Source organism: Tiliqua scincoides, chromosome 1 (assembly GCF_035046505.1).
Source record: "Tiliqua scincoides isolate rTilSci1 chromosome 1, rTilSci1.hap2, whole genome shotgun sequence".
NCBI lineage: Eukaryota > Metazoa > Chordata > Lepidosauria > Squamata > Scincidae > Tiliqua > Tiliqua scincoides.
Window position 1 is genome coordinate 54,641,665 of NC_089821.1, and position 19,028 is coordinate 54,660,692.

The following is a 19,028-nucleotide window of genomic DNA, read 5'->3' on the forward strand; positions in this document are numbered from 1 at the left end:
TCTTCACCATCATTCTTGCAGCTTCTCGTACAATATTTACTGTAGCTAGAGACATCCAACTAGTCAGTATTGGAAAAAGGATGCTGGACTAGATGAACTTTGATTTGATCCAGTTTTTCATATCTTTTGACAATATCTGAATAGGGTAACAGTACGGCCTCCAGTGGCGTAGCTAGTGGGAGGCAGGGGGGCGGTCTGCTCCGGGTGCCAATGTGTAAGATACCACTAGTGACCCAAATAGCTAAAATTACAGTTATTAGGAATAATACCATAATGTAGATACAATTTGATGCATAATTTACAGCAGAAAGCAATGAAACAAACCGGAGTGAAATATCTCCATTCTACCAAAAAAACAGAAAACAAAAATGAAACTGTCTTATGTAACAAAAAGTACAATTTCCTTAACTCAAAACGGACCAATGTTCAAAGAGCCAATGAGATGTTATTATGACACAGCACAGAACCAATAAGGTGCCCAATAAGGCGGGTAGACCTGGGCTCCCATCTCGACTGCCTTCTGGAGCCATCTCTTGCAGGCCGATAGTCCTGAGCTCCTGCCTGGACTTGGAGCCCAGATCTACCTGCTGGGTAAACCTGGGCTCCTGTTCCGACTGGCACATGATTTCACTCTCCATCTTGGTGGTGCCCTGACCTGCTGACAAATTATGTCATATGGGGTGTGACAAAAATTTATGGGCCCCAGGTGTCAAATGGCTTAGCTACGCCACTGATGGCCTCAGTTCACTGGAAGGAAAGCCCAATGATCTACTAAGTCAACCCATGAGAGGCTCTTCAAAAGTTACTTTCCTATTATCATTCTGCCAAGTGTGAAGTGTTAGGTAATGGGAACAGGCAGACACATTCCTTTTCATTCTTATTTTCATGCACCAGAGATGTGATGACTTTTTTTTGTTGTAAATGCATTCCTAGCACCTACTTTTACATGTAAATAAAAGTTGTGTGAAATGCTATACCTGAAGAATCAGTTCACCAATCAAATTTTGAAGTCATATTACTAAAGGAGACTGGCTGTATTTTGTTTTAGTGATGTACCACACTGAAGCAGACCACATTCCAGCATCACATTTAAAGTGTGAATTGATCTCTTGTATAGGAGACCTGAGAGTCATTTCATGATACTTAAAATGAAAATAAGCTTTGCTGTGCTAGTCTATCAGGATTATATGAGACATTACATGGAAACAAAAATTTTGAGAATATGCCTGTATATTAAAAAGAAACAGTTTTCTAGGCACTCAGTTTCCCCCCTGCACATTCACCGTACATATTCAGCTCCACTTCAGATGTAAACAGACTGCACACAAGAATAGTGTGGGCTCAGCTTGATCCTACTTTCATCATGTTTGTCTTAAAAATACTAGACAAAACAGGATTTGTATCATTTAAAAGAATATTGAATCGCCTCAAGATTGCAGGCCTCATCGCTTACTCTAATACCCACAAGAAAACAAACACAAACAACTAGTTCCAAGAATGGTGGCTTATTTAAAAACAAAACAAACCCTGTTTATTTGGCAATTTCCTAACATTTCTACTTCATCCTTGTTTTCAGGACTTGCCTCACAGAGTTTTGGATGCACACTCTAAATACATATTGGATCTTTTTGTGTTTGGGTATAAATGCCACCACAGTTATTATTCTTTTGTTCAGTCATCCTGATTGCAAGAAACACAACACTTCTTACTGAAATAAAAGAATATATGTTAGCATCATCCTGCTGACTGTACAGCAACTGGACCAAGGGTCAGTTTCAAAGTCACTTCCTCATACCTGCATCTTGAAAATGCACGTAGAGGAGGATAGACGGCCAAAGACAGAGGTCTTCATAGTGTTGCATTGTTCAAATCAGTCTGAAATACCTGGTGAACCAGTTGCCTTATGGACACACGTCTTCAGGCACACTTTCTTCATGCTTCTCTCAATATCCATTAAAAAAGCAAACACATACAAAGAAAACTGAGGAATTAGATCTAGGAAGCAAGATTTTAGAACTCTATTCCATTACTGCTACATTATTTTCTCCAGTTGGGGAAGAGAGGACAGGTAGAAGCAATATCTTCTGAAAGGTCAAGTTCCTTCCACTCCAGGCTAGGCCTGTGCTGGAATACAGTACACATGAGGTATGACTTACAACATTAACAGTGTACCTCCTACTATCCTGGTTGCTGCTGTCACCACTATCACACAAACACCAGGACAGGAGATGATCTCTCTTGTGATCACTATGTCCCAGCTGCCTCGTCTGTTATCCCTCCTAAACTTTTATAACTTCCTTCCTCTATCCTTGCATCACAAGATCTTAAGGCATGAATCACAGCCACACAAGAATGTATGGGGGCTGATACCACATGCTCTTGCTTTTGTGGATGAAGTGATAGCTAGAGGCTATGGAAAAAGTAGCCACAGCTTTTGGATGGAGACAAGGGGGAGGAGAAGTCTCATGTAGCACAACATTGATAGTGACAGGCGCAATTTTTCATTTTACTCCCAAAAAGAATTTTAACAAAGGAAAGACTTGGACTGCTGGTATTCAGAAGCATGCCTTTCTCCAATGTGGAGAATTTTACTACAGTTGAAAACAGGAATATTTTAGTATGCAGAATGGAAACAAACATTTTTGAGAAATAAAGCTTAATAAGACAGCTAAATGAAAAGTCAAATCATTTATATTTACAACTTTTATGTAAAAAATATTCAAAATACTGATAAAATTCAGTAAAAGGTAACAGAATAATCTTATTTTTCAGAAAGGCTATCTTAAGATAAAAACAAAAAATCTTCAACGATTTCAACCAGTTGTGAGTTAGTGATGCTTCATTAACGTGCCTATCATCAATCATTAAAAAAATTTCCATGAACCACTAACTGCACAGTCTTGTAATCTGGAGGAGATTCATGGCATTCATACATGGAAGGGCTTCCTCATTCAGTTAAATGGAGAAGATAGCTCTCCAAACGCAAAAATATGTACGCACACACCTTCTTCCTTCAATCCCCAGTGAAGTGAATGGAAAAAATATACACATACAAAAACTCATTGTGTTTATCTGCAGTTACCATAGAGCTTGGAACTGCAGCCCATGACTTTCTGTTTCAGTTTAATTAATCACATTGGAAGACCCATTTGCAGAAGAAAATAAAAATCATAAAGCTTGAAACAGTACCACTTAGGTCACTGATAATTGTCATAAGCTGAAAAATCCTGTTTCACTTACACTTTAAATCCAACAGACTTTTATGAGGCTTTGTAATGTACTTTTAATTGTGTTAACTACAGAAGAACAACACAAATTTTAGCCCACAGAGATAAGAAAACTCAGAGATTAAGGACCTATTAACACAATCAGGTAACAATGTCTTCAATAGATGATGGTGTCTTTCCCTTTGATTGATATTGTCACAGAAGAGACGCTAACCTGACATGGCAAAACCGGAGCACTAGCTGCAGGGCTCTGAACCAGGTCCCATAACTGTGCCTAAACTAAAACTCCAGAGCTTGAGCCAAGCCAAATCTTGAACTAGAGGCCCCAGTGTTGGCGTCCCCAACCCCCCCCCCCATGAACCTTAATCCCCCCTGGTCTGTGGAGGGGGCCATAGTCTGTCTCCCTCAAACACCAGGATCTCTATATTTCATAGTGTCTGCTCACCACTGCAGAAAACACACTAGTGACCCAATCCCAAGAGGCTTGCACTGTATCCAGCACAGGATAAGTACCCAAAGTGGTTCAGCCAGAGGTAAGGGGAAAATCTCTCCCTTATCTCTGGGTAAGCCACTGCAGCCCCTATAGGTCTCCTCGGACTTGTGCCACCTCCTGAGGTGGCACAAGTCTGAGGAGAGCGGAGCTGCTTGAAGTTGTTCCGTGCTGCTTGGGAATGGGGGTTGGGATCCAGCATAACAATAGCCCCACCTCCCACTTCCCCGCCCACCCCTGGGACTGCCCTCCGCCCGCCCTGCCCTCACCCCAGAATCCCTCCTTTCCGCGTCCTCCCTGCCTCCTCCCTATAAACCCCAGACCCGTGTCAGTGGAGCTTGGCCAATGCAACTTACCTGGGGGAAGCTGCCACAGAGGCTGGCGCACCGCTGTGCACTGGTGCAGCTTCTTGCTGAGGAGGCGCAAACATGTTTTACGGCACGTTTGTGATCCTCCTAGGCTGGCATAAGGGACTTGTGCCAGCCTAATGCGCAGTTAGGATTGCACTGTAGGAAAGTTAGCAAAAAGTTTTTTCCCTTTAAATGTCACCATACAGAGCTTACTGGAAAGGGGGAATGGGGCTATGGAAGAACTTAAGAGTTCAGTTTTGCTCCAGCTGCCATCAGAGCAACTTGTCTGCATGGAACTACCTGAGGTCCTGCAGCTCCAACCTGACCCCACCTGCTGATCTTCTCTAACCACTGACATCTCCAAGGGCTTTACTTCATAGTCAGGAGAGAACTAATAGTATCATCATCACATGAATAACATGATTAGGAAAAACTGGGATCCAAGTTTGAACTTCAAATGCAATGAAGAGAAATCAAACTGCACGGAGCTGCAACATTACTTTGTATTTCACTTGAAAAATGTATGCGACAAAATTCTCTGCCCACAAATGCATCCTCTTCCAGCCATCCTCTAGTAGTTTCTATAAGTGAGCTAGAAATGCAGAATCAAAAGCACTTTCCCAGATATCCGTGGGTCTGATTCAATGTGCTGAACATACCACATATGCCAGTGGTTTCATGACTCAGAAATGAACAAGTTAAGCTAGAAGTTCAGCATAGCACGCTTTGAACTCTTCATTGGTAGAAGAGTTCAAACTTCCTATTTGTTCTTTTCCTGTTTGCCTTTATTACCCTTTGGGCAATGGTTGGCTTTGTTTTAATTATCTGGCAGCCCTAGTATGATGCAGACTTCTGCCACCAGAGAGTCACAAGTAATCCAATGAATAACAAAATAAACCAGGACACATGAACAGATATGCGTAGTAGAGGCTATTATAAATCTTATCCAGATTAGATATTCCAAGGTGCTGTGTGTTTGCATACTGAACCATAGACTCCAGTCCTCCTTACCACCAGCATCAGCAGTACGTACACTGGTTCCTCAGCAACCCTGACAGACTGACAGCCCAATCTTATCAGGCTGCTGTGACACATGCCCTGATAGCGCAGCGCACTTTATGGTTGTCACAAAACACAATGTGCCATGAAACACAGCTTGGTGCTGTGCACCAACAGCAGCCACCACAGGAGCCCTAGCACTGGTAAGGTGATGCAGGGGCTGGTGGGCAGAATGGGGTAGGTAACTGGGGGGGGGGAATGGGAAAGTGTCAAGGGTGGGAAGGGGAGAATTATCGGTGGCGGCAGGTCCCAATATTCTTTCCCCACTTGAGTCTGCATGGACTTGTGCCAGCAAAATTGTTGGCGCAGGTATGAATAGAACCATTGGGGCAGCAGAGGCTTACCCTGGGGCAAGGGAACAAAAGTTACCTTACCTGGAAGAGACCTCTGTGTCTGCCCCATCCCATAGGATGCAGCACATACTCCGGCGGTGCATCTGCATCTGTGTGTGTGTGTGGGGGGGGGGGGGGTGTTTAGCTAGGACTGGGCTGTAAGCTATATGGATCAAGAGCACTCAACCATCCTGAATATGATCAGGTTGAACCCATGGCCAAAGCAGTTCAATCACACTCTAAAAAGCCTCAAGCTGCATGCAACTCATTGTTAAAAGTAGCCATAGCTGACTATTCTTGCTTTATCTGTGCTTCACCTGACTGTCTCTTTGGATTGTGACTCATGGCCCAGCCCTGATTGTACCCCTGCCGCTGGCTCCTGAGCTCTTAACTGCTCACTTTTGCTTGGATCTTGCCACTTCGGACTGCACCCTTGTCTTGCAAGCCAACAACCAAATGCAGAATTCTGATCAATATTAACCTCGTGTTGTTATAGTCAAATCAACAGTTTATAGTGAGAAAGCTGGGGTTACAAACAAAGTCTACAGCAAGATACAATTTTCTTTCAGCATATGAGAAAGTCACTACAGCTGACTAGCTATAATTAATATTAGATTTGTACCACGTGCAGGTAACATGAAACACTGCAGACGACATCTACCATTTCTCTTTTACTAATAAGTTCTGTTATTCTATCACTGAAAATAAGTTGTGTTTATTTCAAATCTTTTCCCCCCACACAAAACAACGTTGTTGTTGTTTTTGAGCATGTCAACCTTACTCATATTCTCATATACAGACAGGTGCATTACATTTTCAAGTATCTTCACTTGTGATCAAGCTTGTTAATACAGTGACTTTGTATATTGAAGAGTGAGTGAGAGAGAGTGAGAGTGAGAGAGAGTGACTGACTGTGTCTTTGTTTTGTTAGAAAGACACAATCCTTGTTTACCAACAGCCTAATTTCAGCCTACCTTGTCTTCAACTCTGTTCAGCCGGGCACCAACTGTATTAGTCCCTCGGTCTTTGTTTTTTTCTGCACAGAAAAGAACATTTTTAGATGAATATCAAGTGTTAACAATAGTATAGAATTAAATCACATGATTAAATCATTTGACTACTAGCCTATTAGAGCTACTTAATTGAACGCTGTTGACAGATGGGTAATTTTATTAGATAAGAGCAGCTTTTTAATTCCTTTAATAATACAGGCTCAAGCCTTGCCTTTTATGGTCTCAAGCACAGAATGCATTCTGGCTTCATATTATGCTTCAAATCAGAAGAATTAAATGAAATTCAATTTACTAAAAGTCAATGAAATTTAAGAAAAATTTAACTAAAAAAGTTGCACCACAGCAGAAGCTGGTAGCACACAATCTGAGATACTTTCATGTGCTGGCAGGTGATCATCAATTTGCAAATTATGTTTCTGATAAATAAAATGTGGAGCTCATGATAAACCTGAATTCCATGGGTCATCATGAAAGAATATAAGAATAGTGGATACCAATTTCTGTATAAGAGAAGTATGTTGTTGGCAACCTTCAGTCTCGAAAGACTATGGCATTGCGCTCTGAATGGTGGTTCTGGTACAGCGTCTAGTGTGGTTGAAAAGGCCGATTCGGGAGTGACAATCCCTTCCACACTGGGAGCAAGTATAGTGTGTCCCTGGTCTGTCTCCCTGGTTATGGGCCTTTCTTCTTTGGTTCTTTGCCTCAGTCTGTTGGCAAAGTGTCTCTTCAAACTGGGAAAGGCCATGCTGCACAGCCTGCCTCCAAGCAGAACACTCAGAGGCCAGGGTTTCCGATCTGTTGAGGTTCATTCCTTTCAGATCCCTTTTGCAGATATCCTTGTAGCGCAGCTGTGGTCTACCCGCAGGGTGCTTTCCCTACACAAGTTCTCCATAGAGGAGATCCTTTGGGCTCCGACCATTGCCCATTCTCACGACATGACCAAGCCAACACAGGCGTCTCTGTTTCAGCACTGTATACACACTGGGGATTCCAGCTTGTTCCAGGACTGTGTTGTTTGGAACTTTGTCCTGCCAGGTGATACCGAAGATGCGTCGGAGGCAGCGCATGTGGAAAGCGTTCAGCTTCTTCTCCTGTTGTGAGCAAAGAGTCCATGACTTGCTGCAGTACAGAAGTGTACTCAAGATGCAAGCTCTGTAGACCTGAATCTTGGTATGTTCCGTTAGCTTCTTGTTGGACCAGACTCTCTTTGTATACCTATCTGGAAGTATACCTACCTGGTAAGAGAAGTATACCTATCTGGTTTTATTGTTGACTATGGAAGGCAAAGATGGTGAGGACAAGCCACTCAGTGGCTAAGTAGACAGGAATCTCCCAGAGTATTTCCAATACTCACTCACTGGATAACATCCATATATGCAGACACAGGAAAGATTCCTTGGTGTATGAAAATGTATATATTCATCCTTTATTTATTCCAGTGTCTTTTGTGATGGAATAATTTCTCTTTTCTTCTACATACTTTGTATTTCAGTAGGCAGTTCAGACTCTATTCTGCAACACTATTGCGTGGTTTAATTATCTGAAAAGTTACTTTCATGTAGTGTTGCATTTATTACTGAGTACATAAAATCTTTATGCATAACTGCAGGTTTTTGTGGTTTTTTTTTTTAAACAGAGGAGGGAGAATAATCCCTTTGGCCTAGAAAAGAATGTGTAATCAAATTCTGTTATCTAGTTCTCATTTAGTCAATATTTCTATGGTTAAGTGACAAAAGAGACACATATTTCATTAACATTGGGGAAAGAAAGAACACACCCATGTTGCCAAGAGAGCCAAACTGAAGCTTCCTTGCTCCCAGTCAGTTGGGTGCACATTCAGATGCACATTTGGAATGAACATCCAATCCATGCTTCACCACCACAGCCACATGTTATGGGTCAATAGAAACAGACCGTGGTACTGAAACCCACAATGCACAGCAGCCGGGTATGGATGTCAACTCACTTGTTTGGGAGTGGGGATATGTTCTCTCACAGAAGTCCTAAATAGGTGCTTGGATTTACTGATAGAGTAGATGTGGGTGACCAGATGCTTGGGCCTCCAATACACGATGCATGGCCTCCAATACATTTGAGGTAGGAACAGGAGGATAGGACCTTGGTTATACACTGCTGCTGCCAAGATCCTCCCCCTCCCCCTCCTGGTTTGGCCTGGTCCTTACCCCAATCTCCACCCTCACTGCCACCTTACTTTCTCCAGCAGTGTGTCCAGGAACCTCTGGTACACATGCAGGGCCTCTGACCATTTGACCTATGGCTCTGAGGTGCATGACAATGACACAGCTTTTGCACTGTCTGAATGAAACCTGCACTGACAGGTCACAAGATCCATCAGCATAATCCCAGCAGTGGATTGGGCTGTGTGTTACCTAGCCTTCCAATTACTTAGAGAGCACACATGTGCTCCATGTCTTGTAACCTTTCACAGATGCAAACTTACCTGAGACAGAAATAAACAGCGATGGCTTCCCTATAGACTGGTCCAATCTGTTGAGGAAGAAGAAGCGTATCAATAAAAGGAGAAAAAACGTTTTTGCAAACAGATAAATTAAATAAGAACAATGTTTGCTTCCCCATCCACTGCATATAAATTTCACATTTTAATATTGCCCTTAATTAATACTAATGGGGGGGCGGGCTATTTGCTGTCACCTGATACATTGTTGTGCATACACAAGCATGGGGTTCTAGGTGCATGTCATGAGAGCATGGCCCTGCCAGTCAAGGGGCAATCTGAATTGGGCTGGTGGCCTTAGGGAAAAGACCAAACATTGATTTTTTTTTTCTTTTTCAGAACAACCTCCTTCCTCATAGTGGGAGGGCTAAAGAGAAATCTTGCCTTTTGCTTCATTTGGGAAAATTCCATTACTGGCCATTCCTTGCTTTCTCAGCAAATTTTGAACCAGTAAACAAGCCACATCCTGGGAACTGCATCATGGAGCAACTCCCTGTTTGGGTCATTATCTGCTTCCTTTGCTGTTTTTGTTCTGCGCAAGTTACAGATCCAACATTTGAAGCATCAGAGAAATGGAGAATGACTCCGTTACATAGATTGTCTGGCCCATAGTAAAATATGAAGTGGCCAAAGACCTCGTGTCCCCAGCATATAGCTGCCCTTTCTAAAATTACTCATCAGTTTTGGCAGTTGAATTCTGCACCATACCTTCTTTGAAGCTCTTTTATTCGCACCATTAAGTTGAGATGACCCTGAGAGTACTGTTCTATAACATCACGCACATCGTAAGGCTTTCTAGCTTGCTGTAAAAATGGAAAAGAATAAAACACTTGTTAAAGATAATGCATAGGATTACTTTTAAATGGACTGTGCATGTGTGACCACAAAATTCCATGCATATTCTACTTAAGCAGGCAGAGAGAGAGGCATGCATCCTTTCTTTTTAAAAAAAAAATAGAGAAAGATGAAGATGCAAGCATAGGGAAGTGGCAACTGCTGCACCCTCATTCTGACCTAATCCTTCTTTTGCTGACCCGGTGCCCAATCTCCAAGAGCCTGGCAGGACAGGGAAACAAGTCTGATTTACAAGTCTGTTGTAGATCAACTGTAAGTTCACACACCTTTCTCCACCTCTCCTCAAGCAACACAGGTGGAGGAGGAAGACAGAGCCCAAGTGTAACCCCATGCCACCTTCCCTCCAAAAAATGAAAGGAAAGGAAAAAGAATATCTGCTCTGTAAGTTTGTTAGAGACAACACATCTGGACCAACAACTTCTCAGTCTTCTTGCCTTCCACCCCACCGCCTCCATAGCTTTAAAGAACAACCTCCCTGAGACTTCTGAGCGCTCTCGCTCTCTCTCGCTCTCTCTCTCACACTCACACACACACACACACACACAGAGGGAGAGGAGCAGTCTGTCCTTGAGGCTAGCTTATGCGGGTTGCATGAGTGGCAGACAGCACTGATGGGTGGGAAGACAGTGGGAAGGCAGACAATTCGGGGTGGAATCTTCAGGTGGGAAGGCAGAATTTTTCACCCTGCCACTCCCACCTCCTTCTAGCTCCCTGCAGATGCGATTTGCACTGATCCATTTTCCAGCCACTAAAGTGAGTGGAAAGAGGATCATCTGCCTCTTTGCATTGCTCTTGGCATGGTTTCTTCAAAAACAGAAGGGCAGGATTTTTGGCTTGATTTACAGGGACCACAGGAATGAAGGAGCTATAAATCAAACCGGAAGTCCTGCATTTCTGCATTTGAAGAAACCACACCAGGAACAATGTAGGGGACTTTTTATTTTTTGTAGCAGATGTGGCAGCAGTGGACCCAAGGCATCTGGCAGCATTCCAGGCTGTGCTGTCCTTGCTTTCTCCACCCCCCCCCCCCATTAAATAGACCTTAGGGGATTACTTCTATAAGTGTCTACAGCAACATTTTCTCACTTTTTTGTCACTTATAAGCAAAAGAGTGTGTGACATTAGCCATTTAGAATTCAGTCTGCTCTTAACTGTACGATCCCCATCTGGATTCTGTTTTTGGTCATTCTAATGCATGACAAGATGTTGTGAACTGACATTTATACCGATAGATTTGTACCACCTGCCATGCTATTGTATGTTTTGCTATGCTATATATGGTTGGAAAAGATTGTTTTAATTATGTCCTAAAAACACTTTAATGATTATATAAAAGTTATAAGGATTTCCCTCTTCTGCATTTAAACTGAAGTGCTTTAGTAACCATAAATTAAGTACAAAGATCAGGGAGGAAAAAATAGAGACCAATGTATGTAAAACACCTCATAAAATTACTGAAACATATTAAAATGTACCACCTTGAAGTTTCTTGTACTAGAAGCTAGCAAAATATATGCTTCTGAGAGGCTGGGACTCTCCTGTGTTCACAAGGTTGAATTTAAGTGTTGGCAATGCACCTAAGGGTGCAATCCTACCCTGTGCTGGAACAGGCAAGCCAAGAGGCTTGCGCTGTACCCAGCACAGGATGACACTCAAAGTGGCTCAGTCAGAAGTAAGGGGAAGCTCTTCTCCTTACCTCCAGGTAAGCAACCCTGGCCCCTGTGGGTCTCCTCAGACTTGCGCCACCTCCTGAGGTGGCACAAGTCTGAAGGGAGCGGAGCGGCTTGAAACCACTCCGAAGTCCCCGGGGAACAGGGGTTGGGATCTGGCATAACAGCTGGGCCCCAGCCCCGCCTCCTGCTTCCCACCCAACCACCCCTGGGGCCGCCCACCGCCCACCCTGGAATGCCTCCTTCCGACTCCTCCCCGCCCACCCCAGAGCCTTGTGTGAGCCCAGCTGATGTGGTTATCATATGAATATAATATCTATAAAAATCAGTCAATGTTACTATGATACCCAAAAATATGCCACATGCATTACAATAAAAACAAATATAGTCAATACATTTTGGAAACCTTGGTTGTGACTCAGGCAGTTATGCATCTTTTAGTCTCATTGTGTTCAACGAAAAATTTAAAAGCAAACCCTTAATTCTTTTATTTATTTAATATAGTTATTCTTTATATTTACTATACATATATATTTACTTTTGTATTTATTTACTTAAAGGATGTGCAAACATACATAACTTGGCTTGAATGTATCCATCATGAAAATTAGGGTGATAAAGAAATTTTAGAGAAGATTAAAAAAATAAATAAATAAATATGCTATTACTAGCTTTACAGCCCAGTCCTGAACCCAGCAATGCCCAGAGAAGCAGCGGTGCCAAAATGGCGACTGCATCCTGTGAGGGCCGAGGCTTCCATGACGGTCTCTGTGGGGTAAGGGAGCATTTGCTCCCTTAACTTGGGTAACACCGCTTTGGTGCCAATGGGTTTTCTTGCCTTTGCACTTGTGTTTGAGCAGGTGCAGAGCTAAGGAAACCCATGTCAGGTTGCCTGGCTCAAGAGATGGCTCAGGATTTGGTAGCAGACCCTGCTACTGTCTCCAGCTCCCTCACGGACCTGATCCTTCCCTTCCACTGCCCCATTCCATCCACTCCCTTCCTCCCCTCCTGCTCCGAAAATCCTCACTGCTGGCTGGTGTTGGAAGAGTGCTGCTGGCTGGCTAGCTGCATGGTGCTGGTCTAGCACCAGTGCTCCCACCACCCCCAGTGCCGTGAAAGTGCTTTATGGCATGTGTGTGACACTTAGAGCCAGCAGTACACACATAACAACAGCAAAAGAGCCCTAGGATCACGCTGTTAATCAAGTCCAGTACGCTTAACCACTTCATGATACATGATAAAATAGGAGTGTACATGAACTGTGTGACGTTGCATAGAACATAGTTTTATTTTGCACCCTTTTCTAACTGGGAGCATGACCGATGGTAATAATAATTTTAAATGAATTAAAATTTTCCGCATAACAAGCAGGAAACGTGTTTTGTAGAAGGCACAATGGAGCGTGGCAGGCACTAAATAAGTGCACAGCTGCTGCGTGCAGCTATTCTCCATTTGGTTGAGTGTATCGCAGCTCACACTGTGTTTCCCCCCAAGATGGGAAAGAAGGGAGGAAAGTTTAAGCTACAGGAAATTCTGAAAAGTATAACCAAACAATAGCCAAGTTCAAGTGTGTGCAACATCCTTTGAAGTATAAAGAACTTTGAACTACTTTGTTTGCCAGAAAGCCCTCTGAAGTGATTATAGAAAATTACATACACAATTCCTGATTGATAGTAAGGTAACTGAATTACGTATAAAGCACAGCACAGTTTGCGGTAACACTTTGAAATTCAAAGCTATAAATACATCAAGGTCGTCTGGTGACATCACTGCAAGCCACAACAGACATGTCAGTTACCCTTGTCATCACGGGACCCCAAACTATAGCTTTAGCTTTGTTCACCATGTACAGCAGCTTTTATTACTCGTTTTAAGTACGGTAGTCAGTAGTATGCTGACGCGAGATAAGCTTTGTATGGAATAGTTAGTTGGCAACCTTCAGTCTCGAAAGACTATGGTATCGCGCCCTGAAAGGTGGTTCTGGAACAGCGTCTAGTGTGGCTGAAAAGGCCGATTCTGGAGTGACAATCCCTTCCACACTGGGAGCAAGTGCAGTCTGTCCCTGGCCTGTCTCCCTGGCTATGGGCCTTCCTTCTTTGCCTCTTAGCCTCAGACTGTTGGCCAAGTGTCTCTTCAAACTGGGAAAGGCCATGTTGCACAGCCTGCCTCCAAGCGGGCCGCTCAGAGGCCAGGGTTTCCCACTTGTTGAGGTCCACTGGAATAATGTATGAAATAATGTATGGAATGTATGGAATAATGTATGGAATAATGGATTCATTAACAGAAAAATACCTTTTACAAAGATGCTTCATTAAAAAGCTGGAAATAAAATTTGGCTCTTGCTGGCATAGGATCTAACCACACAGAGACAGCTCCCACAGTGGCATAGCTGGAGGGAGGCAGAGCACTCAGGTAGGCAGCGGGGCAGGCAAGCGGCCCCTCCCTTTGGAGCCATTCCCGGCACGGGGAGCAAAACGGAGCCATACGGCTCCGTTTTGCTCCCCCTGCCGAGAATGGCTCCGAAGGGAGGGGCTGCTTGCCCACCCCACCGAGCCTCCCTGCTGGACTGGCTGCTCCACCCCCCTCCAGCTATGCCGCTGAGCTCCCATATCATAAATATTCTTAATAATAATAATATCACAACAAAAATTAAGAAACTCTATATAAGAGTCCAGGGCTGGCTATTTTGCTGTCCTCAGTAATTTGTTCTCCCTACCTATCTTGTTGTATACCAGTTGAGCGGGCTTGTGTTTCAAGAATTTTTTGTTGGCAACCTCTGTGGCCTGTTCTAGGCAAGTGAATGAACTGAGCGGAAGGAACTTTCACATCCACTTATGTGGAATGCAAGAGAAGAGGCTACAATCAGGAAAGGGGGAGGCATAGGTTCCCTTTCCCCTCAGACAATGTTGTCTTAAGGAGCAGGACACAAATTCTGTTCTCCTCCAAGCATGTTTTTGATTAGGATGAAGCCTCCCTCAGGAATACTGTTACCCCAGGGAGCTACCTGAGTAACTTATTGGCTTGGGCCAGACCTACTCTATGCAAGGATTCCACTTTCATATTTTCATTACGCCTGAGCTGAACACAGTATGAGGAAAGAACCATATTCATTTTGAACCATCCATTCCCCCAACAGTTGTGACCCAACTGACCACCAATAACTGTTTTACAGTACAAGCCAAAACACTACAGGACCAGTGTAAATATCAGAGTTGTTGCCCTAGGTGCCATGTGGTGTTTAGAAGATTTGGGATTGGCTCAACTATATGCCTTAGGCCAGTGTTTCTCAAACTGTGGGTCAGGGCCCACTAGGTGGGTTGTGGGCCAATTTCAGGTGGGTCCCCATTCATTTCAATATTTTATTTTTAATATATTAGACTTGATGCTACCATGGTATGTGACTGCATTTGGGGATATGTTACAGACCTGTACTTTTAACAAGCTATTATGTATATTCTTTTAACAATGATAGTCAATGGGATTTACTAATGGGTAAGTGTGGGTCCGATTGCAGCCTAGGATTGTTAAAAATATTCCTGCTTGATTATGTCACTTCCAGTCATGACATCACTTCCGGTGGTTCCTGACAGATTCTTATTCTAAAAAGTGGGTCCTGGTACTGAATGTGTGAGAACCATTGCCTTAGGCCAGGGGTGCCCAAACCCCGGCCCTAAAGGACTCTAAATGTGGCCCTCAGGGAGCCCCCAGTCTCCAATGAGCCTCTGGCCCTCCAGAGATTTGTTGGAGCCCGCACTGGCCTGACACAACTGCTCTCAGCGTGAGGGCGACTGTTTGACCTCTTGTGTGAGCTGTGGGATGAGGGTTTCCTCCACTGCTTGCTGTTTCACATCTGTGATGGAGCAGCAGCAGCAAAAAACAGGCCAGCCTTGCTTTGCGCAAGACCTTTTATAGGCCTTTAGCTATTGCAAGATCTTCATTCATTCATATAACTTCATCTTTAATATATATATTCATTTATGTAAACTCATGTGAATTTATTCAAATTTTAAATGTAAATTAATTCTTTTTTCCCCGGCCCCCGACACAGTGTCAGAGAGATGATGTGGCCATCCTGCCAAAAACTTTGGACACCCCTGCCTTAGGCAAAGCAACTTTCCTATTTCATTAGCTAAATTCCAGGATGACCAGATGTCCTCTTTTTCCAGGATATGGCCTCCTTTTTAGCCTCATGTCCTAGAAAAGAACTTAAATGTCTTCCTTTTCCCTGTGACCATGCCCCCGCAGGCAGTGCATAACCTTCTTGTAATCAATAAATTATATGTAACATAGTTAAAAATTTAATGATTAGTATTTAATCACATGAAATCAATATACAAGTGTTTTTAGCTTTTACTTAGTCATGTCCTACATTTTTTGGGATGTGTCACATTTTGGGGTGCCTTGTCCTCTTTTTCAGTTATGACATCTGGTTACCCTGCTATATTCTGGTATTCAGATCTGAACCCAGTGCCTGAACATTACACAAGCTCTCACCCAGCACTGACTGCTGACCTTTCTCCACTGCAAATATGGAATGGGATGAATAGGGATGACAGCAGAGCCCATGAAAGAGCTTCATTTCCCCCCTTCTGTTTGCGCTCACTACAACCAATGCAAAGGTTCAGAATGTTTCCATCAATTTCCACTTTTACAGCCATTGTAAATCTCATGGATTCCATGTGAACCTAATTTCAGGTGAACCTTACAGCCAACTCAAACATTCTCCTTTCAGCATGGTTGCTGATGGGGCTCAACACCATGGCTAAAACCAGTTCCCTCGTTCTCCACTGTGTTTAAGACTGTATCTGATTATTCTTCATCAGTATATTAGGTACGTTATGAAGTAACCATATGCATCACTCTCAGAATACACTCTTTTAAAAAAACATATCCAAGAGAAGACCTTTGGCTCTTGCTATGAATCACTGCTCCTGAAACTGAAACCTGAAATGATGCTGCAGTTGCTGGACACTGCTGGATCACATGATCCAATGCGGCCCAAGTGAGGCAATGGTTTAAGGCCCACACTCATTGAGGAACTTACCTGAAGCCCCAGTACCCAAACAACCATGATGTAAGTGGATGGGCTGAGTTTGCCGAAGGGCCCACAGCAGGGGTGCTCAATAGGTGGATCGCGATCTACCGGTAGATCGCGAGGCAAAATGAGTAGATCGCGGAGTGCTGACCCCCCCCCTTCAGGTGCCTCTGGGAGGAAATGCCGGGAGTAAGGCCCATTGTACTCAATGGGGCTTACTCCCAGGTAAGTGTGGCTAGGATTGCAGCCTCACAGCCTAATCCTAGGCATGTCTACTCAGGAGTAAGTCCTGTTATACTCAGTGGGGCTCAAGGTACACCAACATACATTGTACACATAAATGTTATATGTTATGATGGCGCGAACATTTAAAAAAAAACTCTGGTAGATCTCCGGGCCTTGCTGGGTTTCAAAGTAGCTCTCGAGCCAAAAAAGTGTGAGCACCCCTGGCCCACAGTAACCTGGTGCTGGCACTGTACATGAAAAGTAACCGAACCAACACCACAGATCCCCAGGGAGATAGCATATTGGTACATGTATTTATCAGTTGATGTGGCAGATCAATATGGGCAGGGCATTTGAACATTTTTACAGCTTTGTGATGCATATGGCTGTGATTGTCAGGAGCAGAACTGCCAAAAGAGAATGTGTTGATGAGATCTCCATATAGTTAAGTATGAATAAAAAAATAACACACTGCAGACCCGCAATGTTAGCTTTTTCACTAAAAAACAAACTACCGTAGATACTCGCCTATAGGGTGATAAATTTGTCCCAACAGATCGCTCCTGAATCTACCCTTTGCCTTATCTGTGGGGCTACTAGGGGTCAGGGCAGTTTCAGGCACACTGCGGAGCAGCTGTGGTGCTGCTGGGGAGGGCGATGCGCCACCCGCTCCCCCACGCGCGGGGAGCCTGACAGAGCTGCTCAGCTCACCTGCCGCTCCCTCCTTCCCACCTCAAGCGGGGAGCTGCTCGGCTCGCCTGCTGCTCCCTCCCTCCTCCTTGCTGCTCCTGGGCATTGCAGTCCTGCCTGCTCAGGCTTCCCGAGCCTGGTCTCCTTGGCTCTGACTTCCTCCTCCTCTGCCCCTGCTAGTCTTCGAAAGGACAGGAAAGGGGAGCAGGAGCCTGGAGCGTGTCCCACGCGTGTCATCAATGGGGCTTACTCCCAGGAAAAGATCGTAGCTTGAAGATGGGGAGAGAAACGGGAGGGCTGCTTCTTCATGCAGAGTCTACAGCTCTGCATCTGCTTCTTCCTAGCAAGAGAGAGGGGAGCCTCCCACACAGCCTCCCTCCCTCCCTCCCTCTCGCCCCCACTCCTGCACTGCCTGCTTCTCTCTGCCCTTCAGCCCTAGCCCCTCTCTTCCCTCCACCAGCCTTCACTCTGTTGTACTTTCTCCCCCTTCTCCTTGCCCGCTGTGCCCCCTTCTCTTCTCCCTTCCCCACTGTCCCTCTTTCTCTGCCCCTTATTTACAAGCCATGCGATCAGGGAAACTGACCAGGAAACTGATTAGAGCAGCAGACAGCAGTTTCCATTTGCACATCCCTCCAAGACAGAGAGCAGAGTTGAACTGGCTCCCCAGAATCACCCCACTTCTTTAAGAGTGAAACCCCCCTGACAGCCTTGATCCTGCTGTAAATCAAGAGGAGGAAACAGCCCTCAGACCAGGTGAGGGTGGGCTTGTTGCAGCTGCAGGATGCACCTTCTCTGAAAGTGGAAACACTCCCATCAAATGTCCCACAAACTACAATTCAGAGCACCATTACTTAGGAATAACACCCAGGGAAAGCAATGGGTCTACTTCTGAGTAAATAGGGTTTCAGCTTTGTGCAGCTGCACTTGGTCACAGCCATTTGCTGTTGCTTGTCTTTGCTGTGAATTGAATTGCACACTCCCAGTTGTGTTCTAAGTTGTATGTTATATGTAGAGCCTCTGGCTTAAGAGCAGAAGACTCTGCCTTTGCACTGTTTTGCACCAGAAATGTCCTGAGAAATTCTGAGTGATAGATCATTTTTTTTTATGTTTTAGGTTTTTTCCTGTGCTGGTCTTCAATCACTGGTTCATACATGAATTGATCGCCAAAAATTAGCTATTGGTGGGGCTTTCACAGTCAACTAGCTACCTCCCTTCCTGCCTTGCTGGCCCTGCAAGGCATTCTGGAGCACTGCCATTATTCCATTCTCTTTAAAGGTCTTGTTGAGTGCCCCTGGGGCTACATGAAACCCAGGTTGGGAACCACTGTTCTATTAGTATGTTGTTTACAGTGCAGTTACTCTTTGATAGTGTTTACAAAAAGATGGTGAAGACCAGAATTTAAAAGTTTATGAATAAAAATGAATCTTATGATCTTTTACTATATTTTTAATAAATTAGAGACTGTCAGTTCTTAGGTAACAATTACTGGTAGGTTATTTTTCAGGATCTGGCCTAGGGTAAAATCAGACAAAACTATAATCAGATATCCCCCCTCCAAGTTTATGACCCTGAATTATCCGAGGGTCATAGAAAATTCTATGATTCT

At 44.1% G+C, this 19,028-nt stretch overlaps 1 protein-coding gene across 2 annotated transcripts in view; it reads right to left on the minus strand.

Moving 5' to 3' along the window:
• KCNQ1 (potassium voltage-gated channel subfamily Q member 1) overlaps positions 1-19,028 on the minus strand; it is a 386,395-nt gene that overhangs the window by 101,786 nt on the left and 265,581 nt on the right. For both annotated transcript variants that reach the window (XM_066609964.1, XM_066609959.1), the window contains 3 exons: positions 9,656-9,750; positions 8,933-8,979; positions 6,433-6,494 (listed from right to left, as the gene is read on the minus strand). In XM_066609964.1, coding sequence (XP_066466061.1) covers positions 6,433-6,494; positions 8,933-8,979; positions 9,656-9,750 — 204 coding nt within the window. The remainder of the gene's footprint in view (positions 1-6,432; positions 6,495-8,932; positions 8,980-9,655; positions 9,751-19,028) is intronic.